The 17,639-nt window shown below is 41.4% G+C and overlaps 1 protein-coding gene across 2 annotated transcripts in view; it reads right to left on the reverse strand.

Annotated features, from left to right (window-relative positions):
• HACD3 (3-hydroxyacyl-CoA dehydratase 3) overlaps nt 1-16,683 on the reverse strand; it is a 33,749-nt gene extending 17,066 nt beyond the window's left edge. The window contains exons 1-5 of one of the 2 annotated variants that reach the window (XM_054716122.1): nt 16,413-16,683; nt 5,835-5,877; nt 4,038-4,111; nt 2,427-2,591; nt 968-1,019 (exon numbers count right to left, since the gene is read on the reverse strand). In XM_054716122.1, the coding sequence (XP_054572097.1) occupies nt 968-1,019; nt 2,427-2,591; nt 4,038-4,111; nt 5,835-5,877; nt 16,413-16,499 (421 nt within the window). In that variant the 5' untranslated portion in view covers nt 16,500-16,683. The remainder of the gene's footprint in view (nt 1-967; nt 1,020-2,426; nt 2,592-4,037; nt 4,112-5,834; nt 5,878-16,412) is intronic. The other variant, XM_054716121.1, reaches the window with a different exon arrangement.
• Nucleotides 16,684-17,639: the final 956 nt, after the last annotated feature.

Here is a 17,639-nt window from a genome sequence, read left to right on the forward strand (position 1 = left end):
CATAGTTTGAAAACCACTGCTCTACAACTTTCCACTCCCTTATTTATGGCATGCCAAATATGCACCACTAAAACTTGAAAAAGTGAACAAATGAGGAACTCTTATATTATTTGGGTTTTTAGCATTAGTTTTAACTTATAGACTCCATAGTCCTCCCTCTAGAAAGCCAGCTCTCAGAGCACAGGTGCTATGATGAATTCATTGATCACACCTCAAGAGACTAGTATAATGCTTTCAGTGCCACAAGAATTTAATAGATCGCTGCTGAATTTCATCTATGTCACTCAGAAGGTAATACACTTACAGAACTTATTGCTTATAAGTGGTTGGACAGACAGAAATAGAGATGGATTTTTTTCAAGGTTGACAACCACACTTATCTGTAGCACAGCCCTTAAGATCTCGGTTGGGAGAAAAACACCAGATTGGAAGGAGTGTAGCCTTGGACCTCCATCACATTTCCACATGTCCATGCAGTACATGCTGCCATCTGACATTAGGCCAGTCCAAGAGACTAAGGTTCTTCCATACTATATACCAGATGATGGTAAGCTCCAAATAGAAGGGAAACATTACCCAACCAGCTTGGCTCACTGGTTGAGCGTCAATCTATGAACCAGGAAGTCAAGGTTCAATTCCCAGTCAGGGCACCTGCCCGAGTTGTGGGCTCGATTCCTAGTGTGGGGAGTATAGGAGGCAGCCAATCAAAGATTATCTCTCATCATTGAGGTTTCTATCTCTCTCTGCTTCTCCCTTCCTCTCTGAAATCAATAAAAATATTTTTTTAAAGGGAAACATTAAAAGTAAGGCTTCTAATGTGGATGTGCAGAGCGTAAGCACTGGACATTAAGGACTGCTCATCCATTCACCCGCATAATATTAGCTCTCCTACCACATCACACTCATCCATACCCCCATCTCTATCACAAATTAAATGGTAACTACCATAGCAGCCGGGGCAACTTACTTTCAGGGGAGCCTTCGCTTTCCATTCTGAGTTTATTTAGGCGTTCTTCTTCCTAGAATTTGGACAGAAGTTTTTCAAGAAGAAAAGTTAGAATGCCCAGATGCTTGCAAAAGTCCACATGTTGGATAAGTGATCTGACTCCCTGCAAGCCTCTTCCAATTGTCCTCATACTTCATTGGGGAAAATGTCCTAGCTCAGGGTGCCAAAAAGCCTGACTCCCCCTCCTTACTGAGCAGCATTAACATCACAGAATGCCACCCAGTGCTCACAGAACTGAGCCAGTCAGCTGGCTTCTGATCTATAAAGTGGGTAGTCTTGACATCTGAGAGCTGGAGAGACATTCAGATTTGTCATGGTCATAGAAACAAACAGAAATTTAAGGCAGAAAATAGATTGCTATTTTTTTTAACACCTCTAGATTTTTAGTATAATTTTTCCAGAATCTAAAACCATGTCTCCACATCAGTATGAACTCATATGAGGTTAATATATAGGTGGTTACATATAGAAATATTTATGGATAGATGTATATGCATAGGCTAGTATGCACACACATAGTTTGTTGTTCAGTCAGCTGAGAGGACCTAGAAGCGATGATATCCCAGCAGCAACAAGCATACCAAAACCCAGATGTTGGTTTCCACTAAAAAGAAGAGAGCTCCTTGAAGAATGGCTGATTCTAGGGCTGAGCAGGGAACATACAAGATAAGCCAGGAGCAGCTTACAGTGCCAGAAATTAAAGAAGTGCACACAAAAAGGAAAGAAGAAAGCCCCATAGTGAAGTGAAGGAGCTATGAGCTTTGTCAAAAGGACACAAGAGCCAACTGAAAGAGTTCTATTGACCAAACCTGAAACAATCTGAGCAACAAAATAAATAACACAGTACTGAATTATAACTCAAACTATAAAATAAATATTAATGAGTCTACTGATATTTTTTAATGACTGAATAAACTAGTGGGAGAGAATAATCTCCAATGCAGAATAATTTCAAATAAAATATGTAGATACTCCACCCTGAAGATGGGAAGCATAACTCCCCACTCCTTAAGTGTGAGCTATGCATAGTAACTTCCTTCCAAAGAGTACAGTAAGGAAAGGGGAGGAAGTAACATTACAATGAAGAGACCTGACAAACATTACCTCAGCCACATGATGAGCAAGATCAATATCAACAGTGAAAAGTCATATTGATAGCATGTACCCGGGATATGGCATGATAAGAATAAGACCTCTGTGGTCTTCCTCCCCAAAACCAATCATGAAAAACACACCAAGCACACCCACTGAGGAACAGTCTACAAAATATGACCAGTACTTGTATAAAACCATGTCTCCAGGTCGTTAACTTAATGTCTAACTTCGCATTTATTCTATCAGACCCTGATATGTATCTGAGGCGGCCCAAATAACTTGGTCTCCGCACAATTTCTGTCTAGGTCGTAGGGTCCTTACTGACCTTGGCTCGGAGCTCCATTTCCGCATCAGACTCGTCCAGCCAGCGATCAAAGTCAGGGGCCAAAAACAGGGGGCGCTTCTCCTGCTTGGTGAGTCTCTCCCACCACTGGCTCACCTTCTTCTGTACCGTAATGTTTACCTGCCTCTGGGTCAGTTTGTAAACCGGCTAAGAGAGAAAATGAGAATGTGAGAATGCTCTCTCCTTCCTATCCCCCTCTTCTTCCTCTGAAACTGCCCCAAGCCAGTGTGACTATACAGAGAAACTAAAAAGTAGGCTTATTCCCCTTCCTTCTCTGTTCCTACACATCCTGATGCAGAGAGAACATCTAGACCACGAGCTGGTATAGGGAACATCTGGTAAGCACAGCACTGTCTTTCTGATGCACCCAATGAATGACACAGGAGGAGATCAGGATAAGAAAGGCAGGGTTCCTGGTTACCGGTATACTAGAAGAAACTAAATGAACCTCCTGCCAGATGTACATCATGCAAGGCACTACATCCAATCACTCTTTCAAGTGCATCCTCACCTTCCAAATTTTCCTCCCATGACGATGGTCCTGGCATAGAGAGTCCTTATTTTAGAAAGGTCTAATCGAGGCTAGAACTGTACTGGATCAGATACAACGTTTTCACATGGGTCAGCCTAGGGAGTCTTCCCAACTAAACTCAAATTCTTAGTGGCTGTTGCAGTTCATTATTCTACATGTCTTCCCCCTTTGCCTCCAAAGCAAGACCCATGACAAGTTCTCCACTCCTTAAATCACTGCTGTCTATTAAAACAACCAAAGCAACAGAAACCTCCTGCAGACAGAGAGCAATATGCTCAAACCCTCATAGATAAGAGTGTAATTCCAGAAACTGAAATACACCATGTGCTGGATTCCCTCCCTTCCAGTTACATAAGCTTCCTCAAGCTTTGAGAGAAGGGAAACTTCAATATACGTCCCACATTCTTCCTAAAGATCAACTGCCTCAGCATTTTCTGATTTCTACTGCCCCTCCGGCAAAGTCACAGGAAAGCAGCGTCTGTGTGGGCTTCTCCTGCTCTCCGTAACTGCTCTCTGTGGGTACCATACTCCTCCTCTGTCATTGTTAGAAAACAGAATATCGGAGCTGGAAAACACCATATTGGATAAGAGATCATTATCCAATCCTTCATTTAACACATAAGGAAATAGGAACTCAAAAAGGTGAAAGGACTTGTTCAACCACTAAATAAGTGGCAGAGCCAGAATCACCTCAGGTTCTCCGACACCCACATTCCTCTGCAGCTAAAACTATATTCTCCTTTGGTTTTTATCTTCTTTCCCACAACTGTTCCTCCCATTTCACTAAATTACTAGTATTTATTTCCTAAAATATAAAGAAAAGCCCTAACTGGTTTGGCTCAGTGGATAAAGCATTGGCCTATGGACTGAAGGGCCCCGGGTTCCATTCTGGTCAAGGGCATGTGCCTTGATTGCGGGCACATCCCCAGCGAGGGGTGTGCAGGAGGCAGCTGATCGGTGTTTCTCTCTCATCAGTGTTTCTAACTCTTTATCCCTCTCCCTTCCTCTCTGTAAAAAGTCAATAAAATATATTTTTAAAAAAAGAAAAAGAAAGAACATACCTCTGGCTTCACAAGGTCCAAGAACTCCAGGTGAAACTCATAGACATTATCTCCTTTGGCACCATGTCCTTGAGCTATAAAGAAATAAATGTGGGTTACTGAGAACTTGAGCAGAGAGAGGCCATCCAAAAGCTTAATGCAGTTCTTTCAGAAGTATACCAATGTCAATGGGTCCTGCCAAAGCAAGTCGGGGCGTGTGAGAAGAGCTACTCAACAGCTAGATAAGCTGAATCCTGGACAAAACTTTATTTCCATATGTCCTTCTGATGGTCAGTTCCAGAGTAGTTAATTAATCTTCCAACATGGCCCTCACGATGCCCAGTACAAATAATAGGCAGGGGAAAGATTACAGAAAGCAAAGCCAAAGGTATCACATAGATATAAATTTAACTCTCACATGCAGGCGCTGAATCCAGAGCAGAGAAAAATCAGGTTAAAGAAAGTTGCTGGTTACATGGAAATGCTGGATTGCCTCAGAGAAAGCTCTGAACCTAATACTTTTCAACCAGGGGTAGAAAATGGAGAAGCTGACTTTCCTCTAGCACATCCCAAATGGAACAAAAAAGAGAAAAATCATTCTCTCAGCTCAATCCGAGAGGACAAATGGCACTGGCAGGAAAGTCCTGGTTGACCTGTGCCTTGACATGGCTCCTCTCCCCAGATCCAGCCACGCCTCAGTGCCAGGGGCTGCTGCACATCACTTCCCCTCTCACTCTCGGACTTGTGTATCAATTCGGTTCCATTTCTTCATCTGGCCCTATGTAGCATAACCTGCCTAATATTTGCTACAGGTAGCTAATGTTCCCGAAAACCATACATTCCTTAAGATAGGACAGTCTATAAGCTCCAAGTGGCAAGACGCTTTAACTTTTTATCACTTTAACTTCCATTCAAATGTGTAACTCCTAAAATAAACCGGAGCTGCTGCCCCGACTGCTCTCATCTTGAGAAGCAGATACAAAAGTCAGGCTGAGATTTCATGCCAGCATATTAAGGCAGACGGAATCTCATGTAAAGCAGAAACTCTTCACTGTCCCATAACCCTAGTCACTTACTAATGACATTCCAAGGAACTAGCACAGAAAGCAATTAGGGTGACATGTAACTCCAGACCTACCATCAGAGACCCAGCTGATGAACGGAGGAGAAAGGAGATGGAGGCAGATTCACAGAACTGAGACCGTCAGAGCTAGAAAAGCTTTAGGTGTCATCTAGAATAAGTATTTCTTAAACTGGTCTGGAAGTGTAATATCAGAGAGCCACACAGCCTCATTAAGAAAATTTCTATTTCTTTGTTTCATTATAATCTTAAAAAATAAAAATAAAAGGTCACCTTATAGTCATCACAAGTTCAGGGGCTGTGTTCACAGCTGCAATGAAGCCACATATCACTTAAAGGGACCACACTTAACTCCTGACATGTTTTTCAATCTGGGTCTATGGCCCTGGAGGATGCTGAGGACATATTCTCAGATGCTGTGGGTCCTCAAGTTTGAGAAACACAACTTATAACCCAATACCCCATTTTATAGGCCCAGAGAAGTCAATAGTTGTCTCAGGTAGCAGCAGAATTAGTTTCCGTATTTCTAGCCCACACTTCTATTTTTGCCTCTCCAAGGGGAAAGCAAGACTTTAAACAAATTCTTTGACTTCCTTAAGCAAGTATTTCCAAACAGCCTAGTTTACCTCAAGAGTATCAGAGAAAGTGAATAAAACAAACAGATAAAAATAAAAAGAAACCACCACTACACCTCTTTAACTGTTTAGAGAGCTGGGAGCATTTGCCCGAATACTGACCTTTGAAATGCAGTACATTTTCAGCGATGCTGATGGCAGGATTCTGTGAAAAGAGACCAAGGATGCGAGAAGGCATTTTAATGAAGAGAAAAATGGAATTAAAACCCTCCTTCCCCCTTGGGGACTCAACCTCCTACCTTGTGCCTCCCCCAGAGAATATATTTAGTCGTTTATTCACATATCTGCATAGGGTTTCTCTATGTCTAGCTGTACCCATCTGAGATTGTAGGCTCCTGCAAGAAGGACCCTAACCACGCAGAACAATCAGACACTGAGCCAGTCCATTCTGATGACTGCAAACAGTGCAAGGTGCTACATGAGGTGTTATGGGGGATACACCAATCTCTAAGACTCTGTCCCTGAGCTGTGGAGGCAGAGAATCTAATGGAACAGATGAGTCATTTCCTATGAGAAGATATCAAAGAGTATCAAATAACATACGCTCAAGACCAAAAGAGTAGTAAAAGCAGTAACTGTACAGTTAAGTCAGCAAGCGCAATGGGAACAGAATGGTTGGGGAAAGCTTCACCAAATTTAAGGCCTGCGTTGTAACATGAAGAATAAATTAATTCAATAAGAGAGGGATTAAGAGTGGTTGGATGAAAATGAAACATGCATTGCCTTAACCTGAGGCTCCACATTCCCTTAACCCCCATCCCAAGGAAGACTAGAAGAGATCAGACATGGAAATTCTCCAAATTGTTCCTTTATTCCCAGAGATTGCTACATGCCTTTAGCAGCGTAATTTAAAATGAAACTATTGAACACTTTTCCCGGTAAATGAAAAACAACTCACCTCCTACCTCTCCGCTCAAAGTTAATAAGGAAGCAGCAGCATGTTCCCAGGGCCCTAACTAGTTTATTTATTTTCCTCCTGTAGGCTCAGCTCTCTGTGCTCTATCATGCATCAAAGGAAACCAACAAGACAGACAGAAGGTTTTGAGAGGCAGTGGGAGCCTAGATGCTCTATTCATAGCCAAGAATGTTAGGAAAAAGGGAATAAGGAAGGCTTGGGGTGGGGACAGCATTTGAGCCAAATTTTATATTAAGAACCTCCCCCGTGGGAGTAAAGATTTCAGGCTGAGAAGCTCAACCAAAGAGGCTAACAATCAAGATGATCTCTGTGGCAGGAAGAGGGAGTTTAATTAAAAAAAAAAGGGGGGGGGGGGGGAAGCCTACAAGTCCAGGGGCATGGTTCCTCAGCAAGGGAAACAGGGTTTTGATGTAAATATTATCGTGAAAGCTAGAGTTCTGGGATGTCTTGGAAGTAAGTTTCCTACCTAGGTCACTTCTTGCCCAACTCTGTTCCCCATACCCTAATTCATGTGGAAGGAAAATGGAGTTTTGGGGGCCCAGTTTACCCTCCTCAGACAGACAGATGTGTGTAAAGGTCTAAGTGGTTAGCCACAGCCCAAGTCCAGAGGCTCATTAAGCAATGTTGTGGGCCAGATTTCAGATGCTAACTCAGCAATAACGGGGCAGCTCCTAACCAGCAGTGCACTGGGCATTTCAGGTTTAGCTTCTCCAAAGGTGGTGGCAGTGGAGGGATAATTCAGTTAAAAATACTTATGCTAGCCCGGCCAGCATGGCTCAGTGTTTGAGCATCAACCTATGAACCAGGAGGTGACAATTCGATTTCCGGTAGGTGCACATGCCAGGTTACAGGGCTTGATCCCATGTGGGACATGCAGGAAGCAGCCAATCAATGATTCTTTCTCATCATTGATGTTTCTATCTCTTTCCCTCTCCCTTCCTCTCTGAAATCAATAAAAATATATTTTTTAATGCTTATGCCAGACACAAGTTCAAAATTGGGAAGAAACCTGAAGCAGTATAAAAATTATATCTGTCTATATTTATAAGTGAGATTGGCCTATAATTTCCCTTTCTTATATCTGCCTCATAAAAGAGTTGGAGAGACGTCTCTCTATCTTCTCTGGAAATGTAAGTACAAGGCTAGTGTGGTAGCCAGCCTTCAAGATGGCCCCAGTGAGCCTCTTCCCCTGGTATTTACACCCTGTGTGTCCCCTGCTAGCTGGCGTCAGGTATGATCTGAATAACCAACAGAATACAGTGGAAACAACAATGTGACTTTTCAGGTTAGGTCATAAAAGCCATCGCAGCTTTCATATCGGTCTCTGACTGTTCACTCTGGGCAAAGACAGACATCAAAGTCACAATAATATGCAAGCAGTCCTGTGTAGAGGACTACATGGAAAACTAACCTGTGCACACGAATTTGCCAACAAGGTGAGTGAGACACCCTTGAAGTGAACACCCCAGGCTATAACACTGCTAACATCTGACTACAACTTCATGAAGAGATCCTAAGCCACAACAACCCTAATCCTTTCTGAAGGACCCACAGAGAGATGATAACGGATTATTGTTGTTTTAAATCACTACATTTTGGGGTGATTTGTTATGCAGCAATAGATAACTAATAAAACTAGAATTATGTCTATAAATGTTTGATAGAACTCAATGGTGAAGCCACTCAAATCTGGAAATTTCCTTATGGGAAGATTTCTGAATACTGATGTATTTAATGGTTATTGTGCTATTTAGGTTTTCTATCTCTTTGATAGAAACTGTCTTTACTTTTGAAGAACTTACCCATTTTATCTGACAAATTCAATATCCTCTTTGCTTTTTAATGTCTGTAGCATCTATGTATAGTTAAGCCTTTTTCATTATTACTAACATTTTTGTCTTAATCTTATCAAGAGATCTGTCCATTTTAATTGTCTTTTCAAGAACTTTTAGCTTTATTGATTCTCTCTATCTCTGCTTTCTATTTCTGTTCTTTATTTCCTTCTTCAACTTTGAGAGAATTTGCTATTTTTTTTCTAACTTCTTGTAATGGACTCATAATTAATTTTCAGACTTATTTTATTTTAATTAATACTTTAAATATAAACATTTAAAAATATAAATTTCCTACTAATTCCTATTTTAGTAGCATCTCTCAAGCTCTGAATATATTATTTTCATTATCATACTCTAAAATATTTCCATTATCATTTTTTCCCCTTATAACATGGGTTACTGAGAAGTGTTTCTTAATTACCAAACACAAGAGACTTTCTACTTATTAATTTCTACCTCAATTACACTGTGATGAGAGAACATTCTCTGTATGATTTTAATCCTTTCAAATTTATGGGGACTTGCTTGAGGAAGCAGTATATAGTTAAAGTTTATAAAAGGTCTAAGTAAACTTGAAAATTATTAGATTCAGTATTCTATATACATATGTATATATATATATATATTCATTAGGTTTACTGTTAATTAATTGTTCACATTTATCTATCTTTTTGGAATTTTGTCTTCTAGCAATTAGTGAAAAATCATGGTATTTTAAAATATATATTTTTATTATTTTCAGAGAGGAAGGGAGAGGGAGAGAAAGACAGAGACATCAATAATCAGAGAGAATCATTGATCAGCTGCCTCCTGCATGCCCCACACTGGGAATCGAGCCCACAACCTGGGCATGTACCCTGACCAGGAATCAAACAGTGACCTCCTGGTTCACATAGGTCAATGCTCAACCACTGAGCCATGCAGGCCAGACTGAAAAATCACAATATTTTAAACTTGTCTATTTCTCCTTATACCTGCTAATTTCCATATTATAAAGGCCACAGTACTAGTTATATAAAAGTTTAATATTGTTATATCTTCCTGGTGAATTGAAACCTCTGTCATTATGAACTGACCTCTTTATTTCTAAAAAATACATTTGACCTAAACCTCTTATCTGATATCAACATAGCTACACCACAAAGATCTGTTTTTGCCAGGCACCTATCAGTTTAGACCACTTTAAACTAAATTCATGGCTTGAGGGTTTTTAGATCTCCAAAATTCTGTAAATTTGGGCTGCATAATCTTTTGAGAGCCAACAGTTTTGAACCTTTTCCCTCTACTCTGTTCAGGGTCAAGGCATGTGGGGATAGGAAGATGGGGTATGTTTACCTCTAGTTCATCCTTCCTCTACAAGTGTGTAGTCCTCTGATGTAGAGTTAATGGGGAGAAGGGTTTCCTATTACATATTGCATCTCTGGTGAGATTTGATCTTACTTCTATCCCGGTACTCTGTCAGGCTGTCAAAACCAAAGTTCAAGTTCATGCAGTTGAGCAAATGTTCTCAAGGCAAAAGCAATTTCAGACTTCAGCTTACCTCTCTGAGTTCCCACTTTATTTCCTAACTTGTTGAATCTTTGATGATTTTAAGATTTATATTGAACACTTATATTGAAACTTTCTGTTTTTAGCAGAGAGATTGATCTCAATTTAGCCCATCTTTTACCAGAGATGGAATTGTGCCTTTGCTTATGAAAAAAATGAATAAATAAGGAAAAGGGTACTAGGTGGCTTTTTTAAAAATATATTTTATTGATTTTTCACAGAGAGGAAGGGAGAGGGAGAGAGAATTAGAAACATCGATGAGAGAGAAACATCGATCACCTGCCTCCTGCACACTCCCCAAGTAGGGATGTGCCCGCAACCAAGGTACATGCCCTTGACCGGAATCGAACCCTGGACCCTTCAGTCCGCAGGCCGACACTCTATCCACTGAGCCAAATCAGTCAGGGCATAGGTGGCTTTGAAGTCAAATAGACCTGGGTACAAATCCTAGTCATATCATACTTATTTCTATCATTCACTTTCAAATCCCCAGCAACTATTATAATTTAAAAAACAACAACAATAAAACCCCTTATTTCACAAGATTGTTGTGAGAACTACAATAATCTACAAAGAGTCTGGCATCTAGTAAGCACTCATATTACAGATGCTTTTCTTCCTCTGACTAGAATGGTCTTCTAAGCTTCCAAATCTATTCATCTTTAAAAGTCCAGGTCAAATGTTAATTCCTTTTCCCATCTACTCACTTCCAACATCAAAATTAATAGCTTCCTTACTACCTCCTCTTCACCTTTATTATAATACTTACCACACTGTTCTGTAATTATTGTTTATTGAAATAAGTATGATATGACTAGGATTTGTACCCAGGTTTATCTGCCCCTCTAGAATTGAGTTCCCTAATAGCAGGCACTGTGTCTTATTAAAGCTCTGAATCCCTAATGCCTCAATAACTAATAAATTGAAATCAAATCAATTTTCACCTTTTCATAATTTCTGACAGAATTACAGAGTTCAATGAACTATCTGCTACCTAACTCTTTGGAAAATAGTCTCCTTTTTAGTTTAAATTGTTGGCATTTACTTTTGCTGCATGTGTGATTAATACATGAGCAGAAAAGAGTTATACAAATTATTTCATTACTTTACTGCTTTATGCATGTTTTTGTACTGTGTTTCTGAACAGCTCAGACTTATTTAACCTTTATTATGAAATATTTCAAGCAATCAGTATACACAGAAAAATACAGCAAACACCATTGTAGCTATCAGATCTACCTAATACACAGACACAAACCCAAACAGGCAGCCAAAATGGGGAGACAAAAAAACAAGCCCCAAATGAAAGAACAAGAGAATTTTCCAGAAGACCTAAATGAAAATGACATAAAAAATTCATCAGACATAGAGTTCATAATAATGATGGCAAGGATACTCATCCATTAGCTTTTTGGTTTACTTGCATCAGCTTTTTTTTTTTTTTTTTCAAAGAAATAAAGTAGATATGGGTACAGTTATACAATTACTCAATCCCACCACGCTCTCCCTCTCAAACACATCCCATCCTCACAGGTAACCACTATCCAGAATTGGAGCTTATCATTCCCATTGTATTTCTTCTTTTTTAAAAAAAAAAAAATGTTTTTGTTGATTTTAGAAAGAGAGAAAGGGAGAGGGAGACAAAGAGAGAAATATTGATTGGTTGCCTCCCATACACATCCAGACCAGGAACCGAAACTGCAACCTGGGCACGTGTCCTGACCTGAATGGATGCACAGGACAATGAGCTGAGCCACACCAGCCAGGGCACCCACTGTATTTCTTTACTTACTTATAACATGTTGGGTATTTATTATTATACAAAGTATTATTTTACATGTTACAGAAAGGGTTTCATACTGTCTATATAACTCTTGAACTTGCTTTTTAGTTTATATTTCTAAACTCTATCTTTATCGATATAGGCAGTTCTGTTTCATTTATTTTAGCTCTTGTACAGTGTGCCATTGTATAAACATATCACAATCTATCCATTCTTCTGTTGATAAGAATTAAGATTGTTTTTATTTTATTTTATTTTATTTTATTTTATTTACTTATTGCTGCTATGAACAAGCTGTCTCCTTATGCATGAAAGGAAGAGCTTCTCCAAGGAGCAAAACTTCCAAGGCATAAGATTATGCACATCTTCAGCTTGACTAGACAGTGCCAAACTGTTCTCCAAACCAGTTGTACCAATTAATACTCCCACACACTGGATAAGAATGTCCCACCGTTGAACATCTTTGCCAACAGTTGGTAATGTTGAACTTTTCATTTTTCACAACCTAAAGTGAGAAATAATGACCTATCATTTTAATTTAAATGTCCCTGATTATAAGTGAGGTCAAGTATCTTTTCATTTTATTGGCCATTCTTGTTTCCTTTTACTCTAAGCTTGTCAAGTTTGTCTTACATTTGTCAATCTTTTTCTTTAAGGTTTATGTTTTCTGTGTCTAGATTAATGCATTCATCCCTGTTTCAATACCATATAGTCTTCTATATTTTCTTTTAGTTTTGCTTTATGAATTTATGTTATTAACCCACCTAGAATTTACTTCTGTGTATGCACATAAGATCTTATTTTATCTTTTTTGCCATTTGGATGACCAATTGTCCCAATACAATTTCCTGAATGGTTCATCCTTTCCCATATTAATTTGTAAAGCCACACTGTTGTACAGTAAGTTTTCTTATATGAGTAAATTTCCTAATAGACTCTATTCTGTTCTACTGCTCTCATCTAAGGTTTACTATCACAATAATAATCCCTTACACTTGAATAGCACACTAGAATTCACAAAGCACTTTCAAATCTAATATCCAATTCAAACCTCTCAAACAATCCTGTGAATTAGGTGTTATTATTCATTTTGAGGCCAAGGCTCACAAAAGTTAAGTGAATTATCCATGGCTACCAGACAGTAAATAAACAAGCAAGGACCCAGTCTCTTATCTTCAGTTATCACTCTTTCCACCAGACTCTATTGGGTAAGGACAAGAACCATATCTTTCAAACAGCTCCCAAACAGAGCTATGCACTTTGTCCACACACAACTAAAACAAACAAACAAACAAAAGCCTTGATAACTGAACAACAGCTTTGACAACTAAGGTTGCTGACACAAATCTGTCCATTAGGCTTATCTTGAAAATAAAGTCTACTCAGAAAGTAACCCTGTCCTGGCCCCAACAGACTCCTAGCTAGCTTCTTTGCTACAGCTCACCTCAAACACAGACAACGCTGCTGTTGAAGTCTTTATTGCACACCATTTCTCATCAGCCACTAACCCTGCATCTCCAAACACAGAATAGAGACGAGAGTTTTTATAAGTTGCATTTTTAAACAAATTGATCTGTCTTTCAAAAAAAACAAATAACAACAACAAAACCCGATGGTTCTCTGTCTCAGAAGGAGAGGGGAGCAAAGCTGATGCTCCCAATTGGAATTCAACACTGAAATTTACACATAAACTATGGGACATGCTAGAGAGAGCAGGGGGCGACAGAGAGCTAACAACCCAGCACCTAGATTAAGGATAAGAGTAGGTACTCCACAAATGGTTTTCATTGAACAAATAAATGAATTGCTTCATCCCGAGCCAGAATCACCGGTTTCACAGGCCCTACATAGAGCAATGAATTAAGAAATTAAAAAAAAAAATAGCCCTAGCTGGTTTGGCTCAGTGCATGGAGCATTTGCCTGTGGACTGAAGGTCCCGGGTTCGATTCTGGTCAAGGGCACATGCCCGGGTTTCTGGCTCAATCCCCAGTAGGGGGCGTGCAGGAGGCAGCCAATCCATGATTCTCATCATTGATGTTTCTAGCTCTCTCTTCCTCTCCCTTCCTCTCTGAAATCAATAAAAATATATTTATTTTTGTCTGCATAGGCAGACAAAAATTTGGCCAATATGTCACTCATAAGATACCAGACGCTCTTCCTCTCTGGGCCAAAATATGTGACTGCTACTTCCCTACCAATTATCGACGGTTTTGTTCTTGTGCTAGTCTCTCTTCCCTATAGATAAGATTTATTTTTTAAAGAAAGATTTATTCAGGTAACCAATCATTTTATGACAGCCTTTAAAGCACATCCCACTTCCTTAGACCATCCTTGAATCACCAAAGTCCACAACCTATAATCAGTTCTCTCTAATACCCTCTTAAAACTCCCCATGATTGTATGAGGTAGGCCTTCCCTTGCTGAAGAGAGCAATAAACCCAACTTGTTTAAGTAGTGTGTTCCTGGCAGTCTTTGGCTGGGTGGTGTTCACACAGCACAAGTCAGAAGATCTAAAAGTCTATTCCTTTCTCTCTCTAGAATTTTCTCCCAATCTCAGTTTGACAAGAATTCTTCATCTTATTTCTGGAAGTCATCTCTAACTAAACAAAAGAAAAGTAACAAATTCCTTTAACACCAGGAACCTGGTTCAATATTCAACTCCAATTTTACCAATAAACATATTCATGCACAAAACTTTTTGTTTGTATAATATGCTTTCTTCTAGATAACATACCATTAGAAAGCCAAATCTGTCTGATCGTTGCAAACCTGAGTATCTCACATGTGGTAGAGGATTTATTTTATCAATGGTATGAACATGTTGCTTTTAAAATAATGGCAGCTGAAATGGATGTCTCAGAATTACACATAGGAAATCCCAGAAAAGAAAAGAAAAAAAAAACAAAACTCAATTGGAGAACAAAAAGATTTATTTTTTCCCAAAAAGTTAAAAAAGGATTTCTCTCTCTAAAACAAAATTTCATTTTTTTCTCCACCTTTACATTTATTTTAACTATATTTCAAACATATACCTTTATATTTTTAAATATAGCAAATGATTGATGTGTTCATGCTTAACTAAAAGGTTTAAATCTCTTAGAAAATATATAAGTATGATACATTCTTTCATTTGTCTAATTTCCACTTCTTTCCACCATCACTACTCCCTTCCCCTTAAAAACACCTTTTCTGTTTGTACCTTCAAAAGTATCCCAGAACATTATATGCTTATTACATGATACACATCTAGAGAGGACAGGGTCTAAGTTTAATTGGTCTACATAATGCTCAATATACTTAGAGAGAGAGACTGTTGTAACAGACCGGACTTTTCTTGTGGCTGGAAAAAGTCCTCTCTAGATAGAGGCTTCGATCCCCATCTACAAAAACTTTGTTTTCTTCCTTTTTTAATTAAGACATCATGAAGCAGAGAAGAGCCAGCACAAAACATTTATTCACTCTCTGAGGCCAAAGTATAATTGGACCTGGTTTAACACATTAAATGACACACCATGCAATGCTACAGCCTACTTAAAGGCATTCTGGCTAGTATTGTCTTTTCTCTTTCATGGGAAAACAGGTTTATATTCGATGTAAAGATTAAATTCAACAAATTCAAGTTCACACTCAAAGAGCGCCCTCACTTTGCAAGACAATATGCCAGACAGGCGGACAGATCCAAACAGAACCTCAGAGAGGATTTAAGTGTCAGAGAGTAGGGGGTAAGGATGGCTATAGAAAAGAACATTCCAGACTGAAATTTCAGTTCCTCAAAGATTGGAATCCTGAACGGTTTGGACAGAAACATGGGGGTACTCAGGTCCAGAGACCTCCAACGTTGAGGAGGCCTCAGCTCGTTCACTCGGGGAGCAAATGAGATCAAACATAAATGCTCAGTGCAACTTAAGATGATTTTTAAGTTCTGTATGCAACTCAGCAAACCTGAGCTCACAGCCTTCAGAAAATAAAGGATAAAAATCATTTCTTCGAGGTCTTCTGGGCTTTCAAGTTAACAAGCATGATTTCCATCCCTGAACGGCTGGGGGGTGGGTGTGGCCCCTCTGAGACCGCGGCTGGTCTCCCGAAGGTCCGAAGGGGCCGGCTGGACCTCTCAGGCCGGCTCTAGGCGTCCAGCCACGGCCCATCAAGCCCCTGTCCCTCGGCGCCCTTCACCCAACGTGCTCATCCCTCCCCTCCAACGGCCTCAGCAACCCCAACCCCAACTGCCAGGCCTCCAGGGCCGGGCTCGGCTCCCTCAGGCCGAAGACTACGAACAAAGAGGAGGCCGGGGTCAGCCTCCGAGGCCCCCGCGAGACTCGCGCAGCCCCCGAAGGGACCTACACCCCTCGGGAGGGGGGGGGGTCGTGACCCGGACCTGCGGGTTTCCCCCGACAAGGGCCATCCTACCCGGGGCTGGACGCCGTGAGTGCACCGCGTCCCGGACCCCGCTGGTGCACTGCAGCCTCTCCTGCGCGCACCGTAACAAAGGAGCAGGGGATCCGGGCAGGTCTCGGCGAGTCCTCGGAGCCCCGGGAGCCCCGGGAGCCCCCGGGAGCCCCGGCTCTGCGCGCGTCCCGCCGCCCGGACCCGGCCTTTACCTGCACGTCACTCAGCTCCACGCGCAAGTACAGCTCGCGGTGCCGCTGAGCCCAGTAGACGTGCGGCGTCAGCACCTGGTTCTCCATGGCCACACAGCCCAGGGCGCGGGGGGGATCCGCTCGCGGGCCTCGCTGCCTCGGGCAGGGCGCGGCTGGAGCCGGTGATCGCAGGCCCAAACCCCGCGCTCCTGAGGGCCCGCAGCCCGCAGCCTCCAGACGCCCCACGCTCTCCGGCCGCCGCACTTGCGCAGTGAGGAGCCGGAGTGGCGGCGCGGGCTCCGGCGCTCAGCTCCCGCCGCGTGAGGGCGGGGCGGGGAGGGGGCGGGGCGAGGGCGGGAAGGGGCGGGCCCAGCAGTGCGGGGCGCCCGGCTGCGACCGCCTCGGGAGGTGCGCCCAGCAGGTGCACCGGGCTTTTCTCTGTTCTTTAGGGCGATGCTTATAAGTAAGCGTAAGCCCTAGCCGGTCTGCTCAGTGGGTAGAGCGTCGGCCTGTGGACTGAAGGGTCCCGGGTTGGATTCCGGCCAAGGGCACATGCTGGGGTTGCCGGCTTGATCCCCAGGGTGGGGCGTGCAGGAGGGCAGCCCATCAATGATTCTCTCTCATCCTTGATGTGTCTATCTCTCCCTCCCTCTCCCTTCCTCTCTCTGAAATCAATAAAAAAAAAAAATATTTAAATAAATAAGTTTAAAATAAAAAACGCTGCTCAGGACTGGTCCCTCCCATTCTATCACTCATTAATTAAACATTTACTGAACGCCCTCTCCACTTAAGTGCCGGGGCTGCAAAGCTAAACACTGGAGCCACGGCAGTAAGAAACAGCCCCTGACGACCTGGAAACCTCGGTCTTTTCGAAGACACAAACAATTACAGACACAATGAGGATGATGGTTATAAGGGAAGCGGTGTGGGATCAGGATGGAAGCGTGTTCTCAGAGGGGAGAGTTAAGTGTCAAGGTTAGAGATTTACAGCGCTGATGGAAATAGTATTTCATGCCCAATTACGGTAGCCACATGAAGCTTTTGTGTACTTGAAATGTGACTAGTGAGAATAAGAAACTGAATGTTTTGTTTTATATACTTCTAATTAATTAAATATCCACATATTAGTACTATCCTATTGGGTCGAGCATACTTGCCTCTCTTGAAATAGGAAACCCAAACTAGCAAAACCACTAATCTATGTCTAATTTAAGCTAGCTCATCTGTATCCACGTTCATCTCTAAGTC

This window comes from Eptesicus fuscus, chromosome 5, assembly GCF_027574615.1.
Source record: "Eptesicus fuscus isolate TK198812 chromosome 5, DD_ASM_mEF_20220401, whole genome shotgun sequence".
In the NCBI taxonomy this organism is placed as follows: Eukaryota; Metazoa; Chordata; class Mammalia; order Chiroptera; family Vespertilionidae; genus Eptesicus; species Eptesicus fuscus.